A 13028-nucleotide genomic window follows, 5' to 3' on the forward strand; every position below is an offset into this window, starting at 1 on the left:
ATCTCCCAGGTAAGAGTTGGGGGAAGTCAGGAAATCAGCGCTCCTAATTTGCAAGTTCTTAGCTAGAGTGTGCAGGACTCTCTGTCTCCTCAGAGAATCTCCCAACACGCAAGTCCACTGCTATGGGAAGTTTTTACACCCCACGACTATTTTCCACCAAGCATCTTTCTAACAACACAAACAACATGCCAGCTCTTGCTGGGATCAGATGTATTTTTGACCCAAGTACTTCAACTCGGGCTGAAGCTCACTAGCTACCTGGTAGATGAACTCATCAATGATATCCCAGAGCCACTGGTTGGGTAGTTCCAGAGGGGCGGGACCATCAGCATCTGCACAGGAAAAACAAGAAGCAGTTTAACCCAAATTACAGAAAAGTCAGAGCCAAAGCAAGTACTCTGCTCAGTCAGCAGGAGAACAGGTTTACTTGTAATTTCTCTTAAAAGGATCATGAAACACAACCATTGCCCCCTTGTACCCCCGCCCCTGGTAAATCCTGCTAAAATAGCTGGAGGCCAATCAATACTTGTCCTGATCAAAACTCCTCTTCTTGGGGGAGGGAGGGTAGGGTTGGGCAGAGAGAAAAGTACAACAATGAATGAATGGAAATCCAAAGTCTCTGTAAAATTTCATTAAAATTAATAATTAAAAAACAAGGGGAGCTCTGGTGGCCTAGTGGCAAGGAACTGCAACTACAATCCCAGAGGCTCATGGTTCGAATCCACCAGATGCTCTGCCGGGGAAGGAGGGACAATCTCCTCCTGTACCAGTCAGATCTGATTTGACGGTACACACACACACACAAAATTAAAAAAAAAAAAATTAAAAAATAAAAAATTAAAATTAAAAAACAAAAAAAGCCCTCTTCACTTTTGCCCAATTATCAGACTTACTAAGAATGTAGTTGAAGAGATTGCAGTAGTTATAATAGGACTCAAACCTCTGCTCCAATGAGGGTCCCCCCTGTAAAGAGACATCAGAAAACTTATTTAACATCAATGTGGGTTTTTGCAGAAGGTTGCTGGTTTGCTGGTTTGAACCCACTGTGGGAGAACGATGTGGAAGTTGACTTCTGTAATGATTACACACTTGGAAACCCTACAGGGTGGGGCTCTATCCTGTCCTCCAAGGTTCTCGGTCAATTCACAGTAACACTGGATGGCAAACACTGGTGGCTTCCCATGTCTTGTTCACGGTCTACCAGGAGGGCTGAGAACACAAATGAGAATGTTTGTTCCCATGATGGTAAAAGTGAGACAGTTTGTTCCGTGATGGTAAAAGTACCACGGCAGTTCAAATGATACTGAAGTTTCTACCACGATGTTAGGTGCTAAGGAAACGGATCTCGACTGGCCCTTAAAGACCTGGTACACAGATTGGAGGGCAGGTGCTTTAGTGGGAAAAGCAGTACTGGTCCAGCAGTAAACCCGGGGGCCTGAATGCTGGGAGTAACAGAAACCACAGCTACACTGTGGGGCTTTCCAGTACTGCAAAGGTCTTTGGGTGTCAAGGACCCAGATAAAGGGTGAGTCAGCTCTGGCCCATGGCCAAAATCCAGCCGACTCATTGTTTTCAAATAAAAATTCACGGGCACACAGCCGTGGCCGTTCATTACGTTACTTCTACGACAGCCTCAGCAAGCTGCAGAGTTGCCACAGCGAGCACTGTTCTCAACGCTCAAGATGCTAACTATGTGGTCCTGACCCGCGGTCTAGACTTGATGGTGCCAGGAACTGAGAGGGATTGGAGGTGTCTGCCCCAGGGAACAAGACGGTGAACAGTGGAGCTGTGTGGGGTAGGAAGAACATGGCCATGGAGTCTCAGCCTCCCACCTCTGTGGGCTTCTGATGTGGGTGAAAGCAACTATTAGGGCCAAGTAAGTGAAATTATGTTGTTAGTTAACGTGCTTAGCACAGTAAACGCTCATCTAATGAAAACCTTTCACTTCAGATTTTAAACGTGTTCATGGACGGCAAATTTCCTGGCCTGGCCTGTAGGAATGCATTCAACACATATGCAGCCAAAGACCACTTTAAAGTGTAACAGAACAACGACGTCACTCTGAGGATACAAGCGATGGTATTTTCAATCACTTCATGTGTATGCAAAAAGCTGAACATACAAGACGACGACTGACGGCCCTTCGGCTCCTAAGTGTGGTTCCACTTTTATGTCGAGTGGCATGTCTCCCCCTCAAGCTTTGTTATGCCATCAGCACACTACCTACCTGTCTGATGGAGGGTGGGGGGAGAACAGACGCACCTGAATCTGGTGCTGGGAGGACATACTGCGTACCGCGCCTACCACAGACCCAGGACAAATGTCTTGGGGAAAGTACAGGATGCTCCTTAGAAACCAGAATGGTAAGACTGCGTCTCATCTATTTTAGATGTGTTATCAGGTAATGTCAGTCCCTGGAGAACATCATGCTTGGTAAAGCGAAGCGAGGAAAAATGGGAACTCTCAGTGAGATGGATTTAACACAGTGGCCGCAAAATGGGTCAAACATAACAAAGACTGTGAAGATGGCACAGATCCAGGCACTGTGACATTCTGTTGTACGTAAGGTGCTGAGTGGGAACTAATTTACTGGCACCTAAGAACATACTTTACAGACCAAACAAGATTAGAGGTGCTAGAACGTGGCCACATGCACGCAGGTTCTGGCACCACGGACTTCCCCGAGCAGCATTACACACACTGGCTGGACTCAGTCTAGCTCACAAGCCCAAGGAGCACGAGAACCTGTTTTCTATCCTCTATTCATGTCTAGACATGGGAGCCAGCGATCCCGCACCATCCGGCCCTCCTGCATTACTTCAGCCGCTGGACCTCTGCTAGCTACAACCACCAGCTCCTGCAGTCACGAGGTCCAGGGTGGGTGGGGAGGGAGAACCATGAGCAGCTGCGATGGAACCATTCCAAGGAACGGGCCAGGGCCATTTCCTTCATTTACAGACGCACACAGTACCAACACTGAGCAGCTGTTACCATTACGAAGCAAGAGGCAATTCTAGACACCAGCCTTGAACAGTGATCCAAACTAGGCCCCACACGTGTGCCTTTTTTTGGTTTGTTTGAACTGTGCAACCCGCTTCAGTGCCTGCTGCCTATGAGAAAGGAGGCCAGGCAATGGTTCGGGGCTCCAGCTCGCTCTGGCATGGGACACTATGAGAGACCCATGGGGAAGGGCCTGCCATAAATCCAAACCCATGCAGAAGTTTACCTACTAGTGGGCAAGTCAACCAACCCAAAACTCCAAAACTAAAGCAGTGTCTGCTAGTGACACAGGCTCTGACGTGCCACAGAGCACGGGCAGGGGCCCACAGCAGGAAGGGAGAGTTAACAATACCAGCCAATGAATGAGTCAGGGGCCAGCTCAAGCAGGACCATGGCGTAGACTTAAAGTCTCCTGAGCTTAACAGGAAACCGTGGTGGGATTTAAGGAAAGGGTGACAGGCACTAAAAACAGATCACTCTGGTTACTAAGCAGAAAACCCAGAATGGAAGCAAACAGCATCCTCACTGCCTTGACAGTCTGGACAAGGGATGACAGTGACGTAAAGGAGCACGGAGGTACAGAGGGGTCGGTTCCAACAAGCAAGTTCAAGATGGACGGAGAGTGATAGGAAACGTACAGTGAGGCCCTAATTTGCAGCCTGAGGACCGAGGTGATTGATGGAGAGTTATTAAGGTGAAGGTGGGAAGATCAGGCTTAGAAGAAAAATCAGAGCAAACGTTGTGCTGATATTTGTCAGTCATTCCCTAGAGATGTTAACAAGGTAGTTGGACATCTAATTTTTTTTCCATACACAGTTTTGAACTTCAGTGGAGAAAGTAGGGCTGAAACAGACTTAATTCACTGACTGACATTACACAAAGCATATTTTACAACTGGTGGTACACTGGTTAAAGTATTCAGCGACTACCCAAAAGGTGGTGGTTTGATCTCACCAGGGGCTCCCTAGGAGACACACAAGAAAGGCTGTTTCCGTAACTGTTCACAGTCTCGGGAGTCTCTCTGAGCAATTCTAGTCTTTCCTGCGGGGCTGCTAGGAGTGAGACTCAATCCTGATGTCAGGAGGTTGATTCTCAACAGAGAATTTTTAAGAGATCTGGAGCACTCTGAAATTTAGATATACAGAGAAGACCTAGCAAGTGCCCAAAGCTGGGAGGGTTGGGGAAAGAACAATGGTATTACAATAAAACAGTCCTACACCCAGGGAGTTTTGACTCTTGCAACGTGAACGAGACTAGTAACCCCTTCCTGCCTCCATGTGCCAACCCTGCAGGTCTGCTGTGAGGGCCAGCCATGCAGGTGTGTGACACGCGTTTACAATAAGCCTGTGGCATAGCATCTTGTACTTTGCAGAAGAGAAATTCAAGGGCAAATGTACTGAAGAGAAAGAGTTTTCCAAGCAGAGGCAGATGTGCTGGGAACACCCTCCCAGGACAGCAGTCTGTCATCCAGACACAGTCATGAACAAGGGCAGTGGGGACAGAGAAACGAAAGAGGAGCAGACAGACCGTGCCGCCTTATGGTGCCCGGAACCACATCGTCTGCTGGCTCAGAAAACGTGCCGACCACTCTTGGAAATGGAAACAACAACAGAAACTAACCGCTGTGTCCCGGGGAACAGCACAGCTGAAAACACCCAACACACAGATAGATACTCACGCTGACTTTGGCGTAGATGTGTCTGTAATATAATTCTTTGTACAAAATCAGGAAGACGGCATCTGAAAGAGACAAAGGGGTGCTTTACAAACCGAGAAAACATTATCCAGGGGCTTCTGGACGTTTCCTCCTGTGGGGACGGGGATGATGTAAAGGGGATAAACATGACTTTAGAGATTAAAAAATCTAGACTCCTCTGCTTCTGTCCCAAGAATACATGCAGTATGGGAATGACTACAGGAAACGCAATGTGAACGAAGGAATGTGGGAAACACAATGTGCATGAATGAGGACACAACATATACGAATTTTGTATGCCAACCAAGATAAAACACAACAACAAAAATACATGCACTGAGAAAACTCATTTCTCATCCTACTTTTTCAACCTCAACTTGATCTTACCATGATCCCTTTCAGATTTTTTTCCTTTACTTAAACACACACACACACACATGCACGCAATTTGCCAAAACAATCTTTTAAACAAGAACAAAGTTGAGGATGCAGATTCTGAAGCTCAGAACTACAAAGCTGTAATTACAGAGGAAGCTCTGGCGGCCAAGGCCACACAGGGAAGGGAGCTGCTAACACAGGGCGAGTGCTTCTCTGGCAGCTCAAACCCATCAACAGAGAGAGGGAGAGGGAGAGGGAGAGCGAGAGGGAGAGTGAGAGAGAGGAGAAATCTCCCGTGGGATTTAGAGCCTTGGAAACCTGCTGAAGAATCAGTCTGACTCTATAGTGTCGATGAGCCTGTTCGTGGCTGAGTAGTAGTGCAACTATCAAAAGAGCATCGTAAGGGGAGCTCTGGTGGAGGGTAGCTCTGGTGGCCTAGTGGCAAGGAACTGCAACTACAATACCAGGGGCGCACGGTTCGAATCCACCAGATGCTCTGCCGGGGAAGGAGGGACAATCTCCTCCTGTACCAGTCAGATCTGATTTGACGGTACACTCACACAAAAATAATAATTAAAAAAAGAAGTTAAAAAAAAACCAAAAGAGCGTCATAGTGACATAATGGCTTCAGACGAATATACAGAAAAGAATGAGTTCAGAAACAATTCTTTGCATTTACAAGAGAAACTGATTCGTAACAAGAGTGCTAAGACATTCAAAAGTGAAAGAAGTCCTTTCAACAAAAGTTACCAGGACAACTGACTATCCACAGTCCAAAGAGCAGCGCAGGACCTTCTACTTCACACCTTATTCAAGGGCAACCATCTACCATGAGGAGAGTGAAAGAGAACCCACAGAAGGGGAGAAAGATCTGCTAAAAAGGTATCTGAAAAAGAATTCTTGTAACTTCATAACAAAAAAAAATAATCCAATTAAGAGGCAAAGGATGTGAACAGACATTTCTCCACAGAAGAGTCATGACTGTCCAGCAATCACGTGAAAAGCCCGCCTGCGTCCCGAGTTGCTGTCCTAACTCCTATCATGTCAGTTCTGACTTGGCAACGCCTTGAGCGACAGCAGGGCGCTGCCCCACAGGATTTGAGGCTGCGTCTTGGAAGCGGACTCCTGGGCCAGCCTGACATCAACGTCACATGTGGGTAAGCTCAAACTGCCAAGCTTTCAGGTAGCAGTCAAGAGATTAACCTTTTCCGTCACCCAGGGATAAAAGACACTGTGCATTACTGCAGAAACGCAAATCAAAATCAGAGCGATATAATTTTATATACATTAAGATGGCAGTGATGAAAAGGATGGATAGTGGCAAAAAGCGGCACTGCAATCCCAGAGGAATGCGGTTCAAATCCACCAGATGCTCTGCTGGAGAAGGAGGGGCAATCTCCTCCCGTACCAGTCAGATCCGATTTGACAGTTGTTGTTAAGTGTGGTCGAGTCCGAGTCGTAGCGATGCTATGATCAAAAGTCCTCAACACTTACGTGGCTTTCATCTTTTCTCCAGGTTCAGAGAATTTCCAGAGGCAAACTTTTATGGAAGTGGATGCCACTCCTGCTTCCAAGCTTGTTTTAACAAGGGGAGCTCCACCCAATACTGTCCACCGTGGGTAACCACTATCGCTTTTGACACATCAGTGTCAGAGTTCAGCTTCACAGCAACCACAAATTACCTCTCTGTATAGCAAGTGGACACACCTGATTTGACAGCACACGCACACACAAAATAATAAAATAAAAAAAGGATGGCTACTGAAGTCTTAACCACACTGCCCCCCTCTGTTTGAATGCTTACGCTGCAAGAACAACAGCACTGCAGAAAGGGCAATTTTTAGAATTAGAATATGAGATCTTGCAGAATTTCCTAACGTCCACTGCAAAGGTGAATAGTTCTATCCTTAAATACAAAATTCCACTTACTTTGCTCCCTTTTAAACCAAGCACTAAAGAAATTCACCAAGGAGAACATTATCTGCTGTTAAAGACCTTCCCCGTAGCAGGCACGATGATGAGAACTACAGCTCCTTCAGCAAGGAACGCCGAGGGAAAAGAGACTCCTTCCAGCGAGGAGCAGAGCCTGCAAGGAAGACAAGTAGTGTGGTGAAAGCCACGGAACAGCTCGTTTCTGGACACAGAGAGAGAAAGTAAGAGATCCATTCCAGAGACTGTGAGGGCTCCCGGAACCACAGAGGGCAAAGACATCCACATCAGTCCTCACCAAGCCCTAAACACCTCGAGCCCTTTACTCAACAACACTAACCAAGGGCCTGGGGCGAACAAAATGGTCAAGAAAACAGGTACACTCTCATGACCTTTCTGTGTAAAGGCCTCCAGCTGGCTTCATTCTGTTACTGTCTGTATCTGCACAGTCTCATGGTTCCAATACACTTGGATGCCCTATTTCCAAGCCTCCAGTGTTTATTCGTTTGTTCATTTAGGGCTTTCTAACTCTTCTACGCTGCATCCCTTCAGCCACAGGACTCCATCCTCACACTGAACAAACATGCCACACCTACCGTTGCCAACCTGTGGAGCAATGGTTTCAGCTTCGGGCCAAGGCGTATTCTTGAAGAATCTCTCTGTCAGCTTGGTCCAGCTAAAAATCAAACAGAAAAATCCTAGAACCCCAAAAGCAGGAAGAGAGGCAACACTCCGTTTTCAACTCTGAGAAGATATCCCAGAAACAGCCCCAGTTTGCCAAGCCTAAAACTTTCTGTAACCCGATGCTGTACTTCAGGCTGCCTTTCCAAGTCCAGTAAAACACTCCTTTCAAGTGACTTAGGCACCACTGGGCTTTCCAGGACCATCTCTACCTCTGTATCACAAACCGCAGCTACACTGGTTGACCCACCCGCCTTCAGCCATGCTGGTCCCTCTCCCTGGAGCACCATGACTCTTCTCCCTGTCCACACACGGGCACAGCTCACCGATGAGCGGACTGATGCAGTCTGAGGCCACGAGGCCCCTAACTCACACCACTGCCCGTGGCGCTCACAGCCCACCAGGGACGAGGCTGCTGCTCAGATTCCTCTCCATCCTTTTCATTAACTTCCACCTCCCCTATCATCAAGGCCCATGTCGCCTTCTTAACAGGCTCCTTCAGCCAAGCATACAAACACGCACAAGGCTCCTTTGAAATCAGAACACAAGAGAAAGTTCCTCAGTGACCCTGTAAGTTCTTCTGTGCTTTTCTTGCCCCGCGGACACTAAGCTGGCGGAGATAAGCAGGGACCCTCTAAGCTGCCCAATTCCTCCGGCCCCTTCCTCATCCTGACCACACCTGTGCTCTCACTATGATCCTTTCTTCCAAGTTGCTTTGCTTTCTGGTTCCTACAGTGCTTGGTTCTACTGATCTACCACTTGCTCTTTTTGTTTCCTTTACTGGTTCCTCTGAAAACAACATAAAGCTCCACCCAGTTTTCTCAGGACACACTGTCCTAGGAAGGGGTCTATCACACACTGGGCTCTAAAACTCCCTGGCACTGGCGAGCTCTGGTGGCCTAGTGGCAAGAAGCTGCACTGCACTTCCAGAGGTGTGCAAAATCCACCAGATGCTCTGCTGGAGAAGGAGGGATAATCTCCTCCTGTACCAGTCAGATCCGATTTGATGGCACACACAAAAAATAATAAATAAAAAAAAAGCCAAAAATACTCCCTGGCACTGTTGTCAGATTTGTAACCAACCACATGGTTGACCCTTCAGTGGGCATTCAGAGGCTGTAAATCACAAAGGAAAGTGCCCCTTTGCCTCTTGTGGAACAGCTGGTGGATTCGAACCTCTCACCTCTTGAGCTGGTAACACAATCCCCTACCAAACAGTATGCTTAGCTTCAACTACCACATCTAGCTGCCTGTGCTGCCCAACCCAGCCACATGGCTCACGCAACGGAACTGACTTGTAAATGTCCATCTTTTTCATTGAGTTTAGAAGGCAATACTCAACTTGCTGTTAGGTGGGTTCCAACTTGCAGAGACCCCTATGGACAGGAGGGTAAAACCCTGCTGTGTCCAAGCTTATCCATCTGCTGCTGCAGTCATTGTCAACAAAAACCAACTCATCTAGTGAATAACTCTTCTCTCCTCAAACTCACTGCTGTCAAGTTGGAGCCAACTCACAGCTGACCGTCCACTGGGCTGCTGTGGAGGAGATCGCCCACATACCTCCCGAGGAACTCCTGATCTATTATATTATAGCAGATTGCAGATTTCCAGAGAACTGAAGAACAATGATGTCAGTCTGAAGACTAAGGTGCACCTGATCCAGACCATGGTCTTCACAATTACGTGCTAGGCATCAGAAGGTCTGACAATGACTAGGGATGACAGGAGGAGAATTAATGCCTTTGAGCTGTGGTGCTGGAGAAGAGTACTGAAATATCATGGACATTTAGGAGAAGAAATCTGTCCTGAGAGGGTGAACCAGGCTATTCCTTGAAAGGTAAGGATTCAGAAGCTCCGTGTGATATACTGTGGGCATAGTGCAAGGAGGGACCAGTCCTTGGAGAGGGTATCATGTTGGGAGGGTGGAGGAACAGCACAGGAGAGGAAGACCCTGGACGAGATGGATTGACTCAGTGACTGGGGTAATGTGGGTAGGTATGTCAGAGACAATAATGTTGGCCCAGGATAGAGCAGGGTTCAGAGCTGTTGCAAATAGGGTCACAATGACTCACAAGCATTTGATGGCATGCAACAACAACAGATTTTCATTGCTATTATGATCACTAATAGCATTTTCAGCCGTGTTTAAATTGCTGGAAAAACAAGAGCCAATACCATGTCCCCGTATCTGTCGGTGGGCATTCTTGTCACTGAATATTTTTAGATATTACCCTTTTTTTAGGCCACACAGAAAGAGATCACTTTAGCCAAAAACAACCCATACCTGTTCTCATAGATGTCCTGGATCTCATACACCTTCTGGTCAATGACATCGCTGGAGACACGACTGGCCTGCAGCTCATACACCTTCTGGTCGATCAAATCTGAGACCGTTTTATGGAAATACTGGATGAAGTTCTTGATGACTTCGGGGATCACCTGATACGTCTGCTGCTCGTACTGCCGCTCGTAAGCCAGGTCCTGCTTTGGATCTCCTAAAGGGGGAATAAAAACTTTATAATGCTTTTCCAGACCCAAAGATACTGATGTTACCCCAAATCAACATAAACTCACATGTAAGGAGGAAACAAAAAATAAGAACAACTCCCCATTAAGCAGATTACAATTCATGGTGATCCTGTCTGTGTACAGAGAACTGTGCCCCATAGGCTTTTCAATGGCTGGGTTTTGTCTGGTTTTGTTTTGTTTTTTTAACAGATCACTCAGGCCTCCTTCTTCTATGGATAGACCTGTACTATAATCTGTACTAAATAACCAAGCACTTTAACAGTTTAGACTACTCAGATTCCCAAGTCACGAATTCAAGTATGAAAGTTTTAAACACCCAGACAAAACTCCCATCCCTCACATAATGCTTGATCCTATAGCCTAATTTTTTTAGTACACCTACCACTACTTACCTCCGTATTATTTGCTTTTCCCGCTAGATCGTAGTCTGTGAGGGGAAGAACTTAGTCTGCCTCATTCTTAGGCATACCCTTTAGGGTCCAGAACATTTTATGTATGTATTGGGATGGGGGCTCAGAGAAGAAAACAGGCACTTAGTATTTCTTAAATGAATGACTGGCTCCCAATAACCCTATCAGGTCACTAACTCTTCCTGGGCTCAGTTTTCTCATTTGTAAAACAGGGCCATATGTCCACCACACGTCTGTTAATGCTTGGCAAACCAAGTGACTCCCAAGTCCCTGGAATCCTCAAAGCCTCCCCACCTCCCACCACAATGTCATTCTGGGTCTTGTTCAAATCATTTTCACATCAAGATGTTCTTTTTCACCTGGTGATTTAAACAAGGAAGCCACAGCCACGCCAATAACTCTGTTCTTCTGAGACTTTGAAGTGGACCATAAAAAAAAGGCTTTTTTTTTAAAAAACAAAACAAAACACCCAGCCTGGTTTATTGGTCTTCATCAAGCTCTTCACCTAGAAACAATTACCAGGACCATCAAGAAGCAGTACTGACAGGTCCATGGCTATTGTGAGTCATTCAAAAAGGTACTTTTAAAAAAAACTAATAAATACTTTTTAAAAGGTGCTGATCTGCTGCAAACGCACGTTCTCACCTGTGTGCATATCATAGTCGCCGGATGGATAAGCATAGGGATCATAAACAGCCTAGAATGATAAAGATACAAAAAAGTGTCAATATACTGTTAACTGACAATGTTCCTTCCTGCTATGTGCCAAGGATGCTAGGCGGAAACCAAGGTGAATTAAGATGCAGCTCCCGCCTGAAAGGAACTCACATTCCAGTAAGAAAATACATCCTGACCCTGGTCACATCTGGGGCTGGATCCCCACCTCGGTTCACCTAAACAGGGGACACACCTCGCAGGCCAACAGAAAGGCTTACAAAAGGCACAGAACCCGTGTGGGGAACATGCCTCTCGTAAAACTTAATCACTAGGAGACCAGAAGGGAAGCAGAGGCCCGATAGCAAAGCTCAGAAGTCAAGAAAACTCAATGGAGAAATGTGCTATTAGGTAACACATGCAGTTGACAGGAGTCGGAATTTACTAAAAGACAAATTTTAAAATTGTAAAACAGGAACAACAAATAAGACACCGACAAAACAAAGCTACCGGTGCAATAAAGTCGACATAACTTAAGTTTCAGGGAATCAGCGAGAGTTGGTAAGAATGAATGGGAGCAGGAAGGCGCAGAAACAGAAGACTCGGATAAAAGGGGCTCCGATCGCAGCCTGGACACAGAGGAGGACGAGGAGATCGGACACAGGGAAAGCAGGGCGGAGGAGTCGCGAGCGGACCGCGCGGGGAGACGGGCCGGAGCGAGTGACTGCCCGCGGGGCTTCCGGAAAGGCCCGAACACCGCCGATCCCCCAGACCCCACATCCAGAGGACCAATGTCCGAGTCGAGGACCCGACCGCGCGCTCAGGGACAACACACCTCGGATTCGTAATCATCAGAGGGGTAAGACATGGCTGCGGCTATCGGCGACACCGCCGGAGAGAGCGAGTCCGGCGCCGGCGTGCTGCGACCGGAAGTCCGGGTCCGCGTGGTCCCGGGAGAACCCGGAAGTTTGTCCCGCGAGGCCGGCTGGCTGTGGTCGCCATGTTAGGAAGGTCCAAAGTTGAAAAACAAGACTTTAAAGTCTTTCGTAATATTTGCATGAATCCATGCATACTTAAAGCAGACTCAGAAGACAGCCTCATTGCCTTGGAGTCGAAAGGGCGGGTCTTCGGTAGCAATAAGTACTACAGGAGGAGATCGCCCATTTTTCTCTCGCAAGGCATCTAGTGGATTCAAAATTATAGACAAGGGGCAATTTTGCGTTGGCAGTGTAATTCCGTATGCCCGCAGGCCACCAGAGCTTCAAAATAAAGTTTATAGGAGGGGGGGGGGGGGAAGGAAGGCACACCAAAGATGGCGGACGGCAGCTTCCGGCCACAGTCTGCGACGAAGGCGCCGGAAGTAGGGGTCCTGACTGCGGATGTAGGTGTAACTGGACCTCCTGCAGCCGGCAGCGCCGTCAAAGGGTCTGGTGTCTGCGTTTACGGTATAAAAGTTGAGCCTTGGCGAGCTCTGGTGGCCTAGTGGCAAGAAGCTGCATTGCAATCTCAGAGGTACATGGTTCAAATCCACCAGATGCTCTGCTGGAGAAGGAGGAACAATCTCCTCCTGTACCAGTCAGATCTGATTTGATGGTACACGCAAAAAATAATGAAATAAAATAAAATTGAAAAAAAAAACGGTTGAGCCTTGATCCCGTACAGTTAAGAGAATGTTATAGAAAGGCGCCGCCCGACTTGGCCCATTAGGCCAGTGGTTGAGTTAGGGCTGTGGACTGGAAAGGCGTCCTCTG

The 13028-nt window shown here is 47.2% G+C and overlaps 1 protein-coding gene across 3 annotated transcripts in view; it reads right to left on the reverse strand.

Annotated features, from left to right (window-relative positions):
* EIF3L (eukaryotic translation initiation factor 3, subunit L) overlaps nt 1-12175 on the reverse strand; it is a 35967-nt gene extending 23792 nt beyond the window's left edge. Inside the window, exons 1-7 of one of the 3 annotated variants that reach the window (XM_006890129.1) lie at nt 12113-12175; nt 11269-11320; nt 9969-10179; nt 7600-7679; nt 4679-4740; nt 894-963; nt 259-332 (exon numbers count right to left, since the gene is read on the reverse strand). In XM_006890129.1, coding sequence (XP_006890191.1) covers nt 259-332; nt 894-963; nt 4679-4740; nt 7600-7679; nt 9969-10179; nt 11269-11320; nt 12113-12145 — 582 coding nt within the window. In that variant the 5' untranslated portion in view covers nt 12146-12175. Of the gene's footprint in view, nt 1-258; nt 333-893; nt 964-4678; nt 4741-7599; nt 7680-9968; nt 10180-11268; nt 11321-12112 lie in introns of those variants that run through there. The other 2 variants (XM_006890130.1, XM_006890131.1) reach the window with 2 other exon arrangements.
* Nucleotides 12176-13028: the final 853 nt, after the last annotated feature.

This window comes from Elephantulus edwardii, unplaced genomic scaffold, assembly GCF_000299155.1.
Source record: "Elephantulus edwardii isolate Elephantulus edwardi_28Jun2011 unplaced genomic scaffold, EleEdw1.0 scaffold00086, whole genome shotgun sequence".
Taxonomy (NCBI): domain Eukaryota; kingdom Metazoa; phylum Chordata; class Mammalia; order Macroscelidea; family Macroscelididae; genus Elephantulus; species Elephantulus edwardii.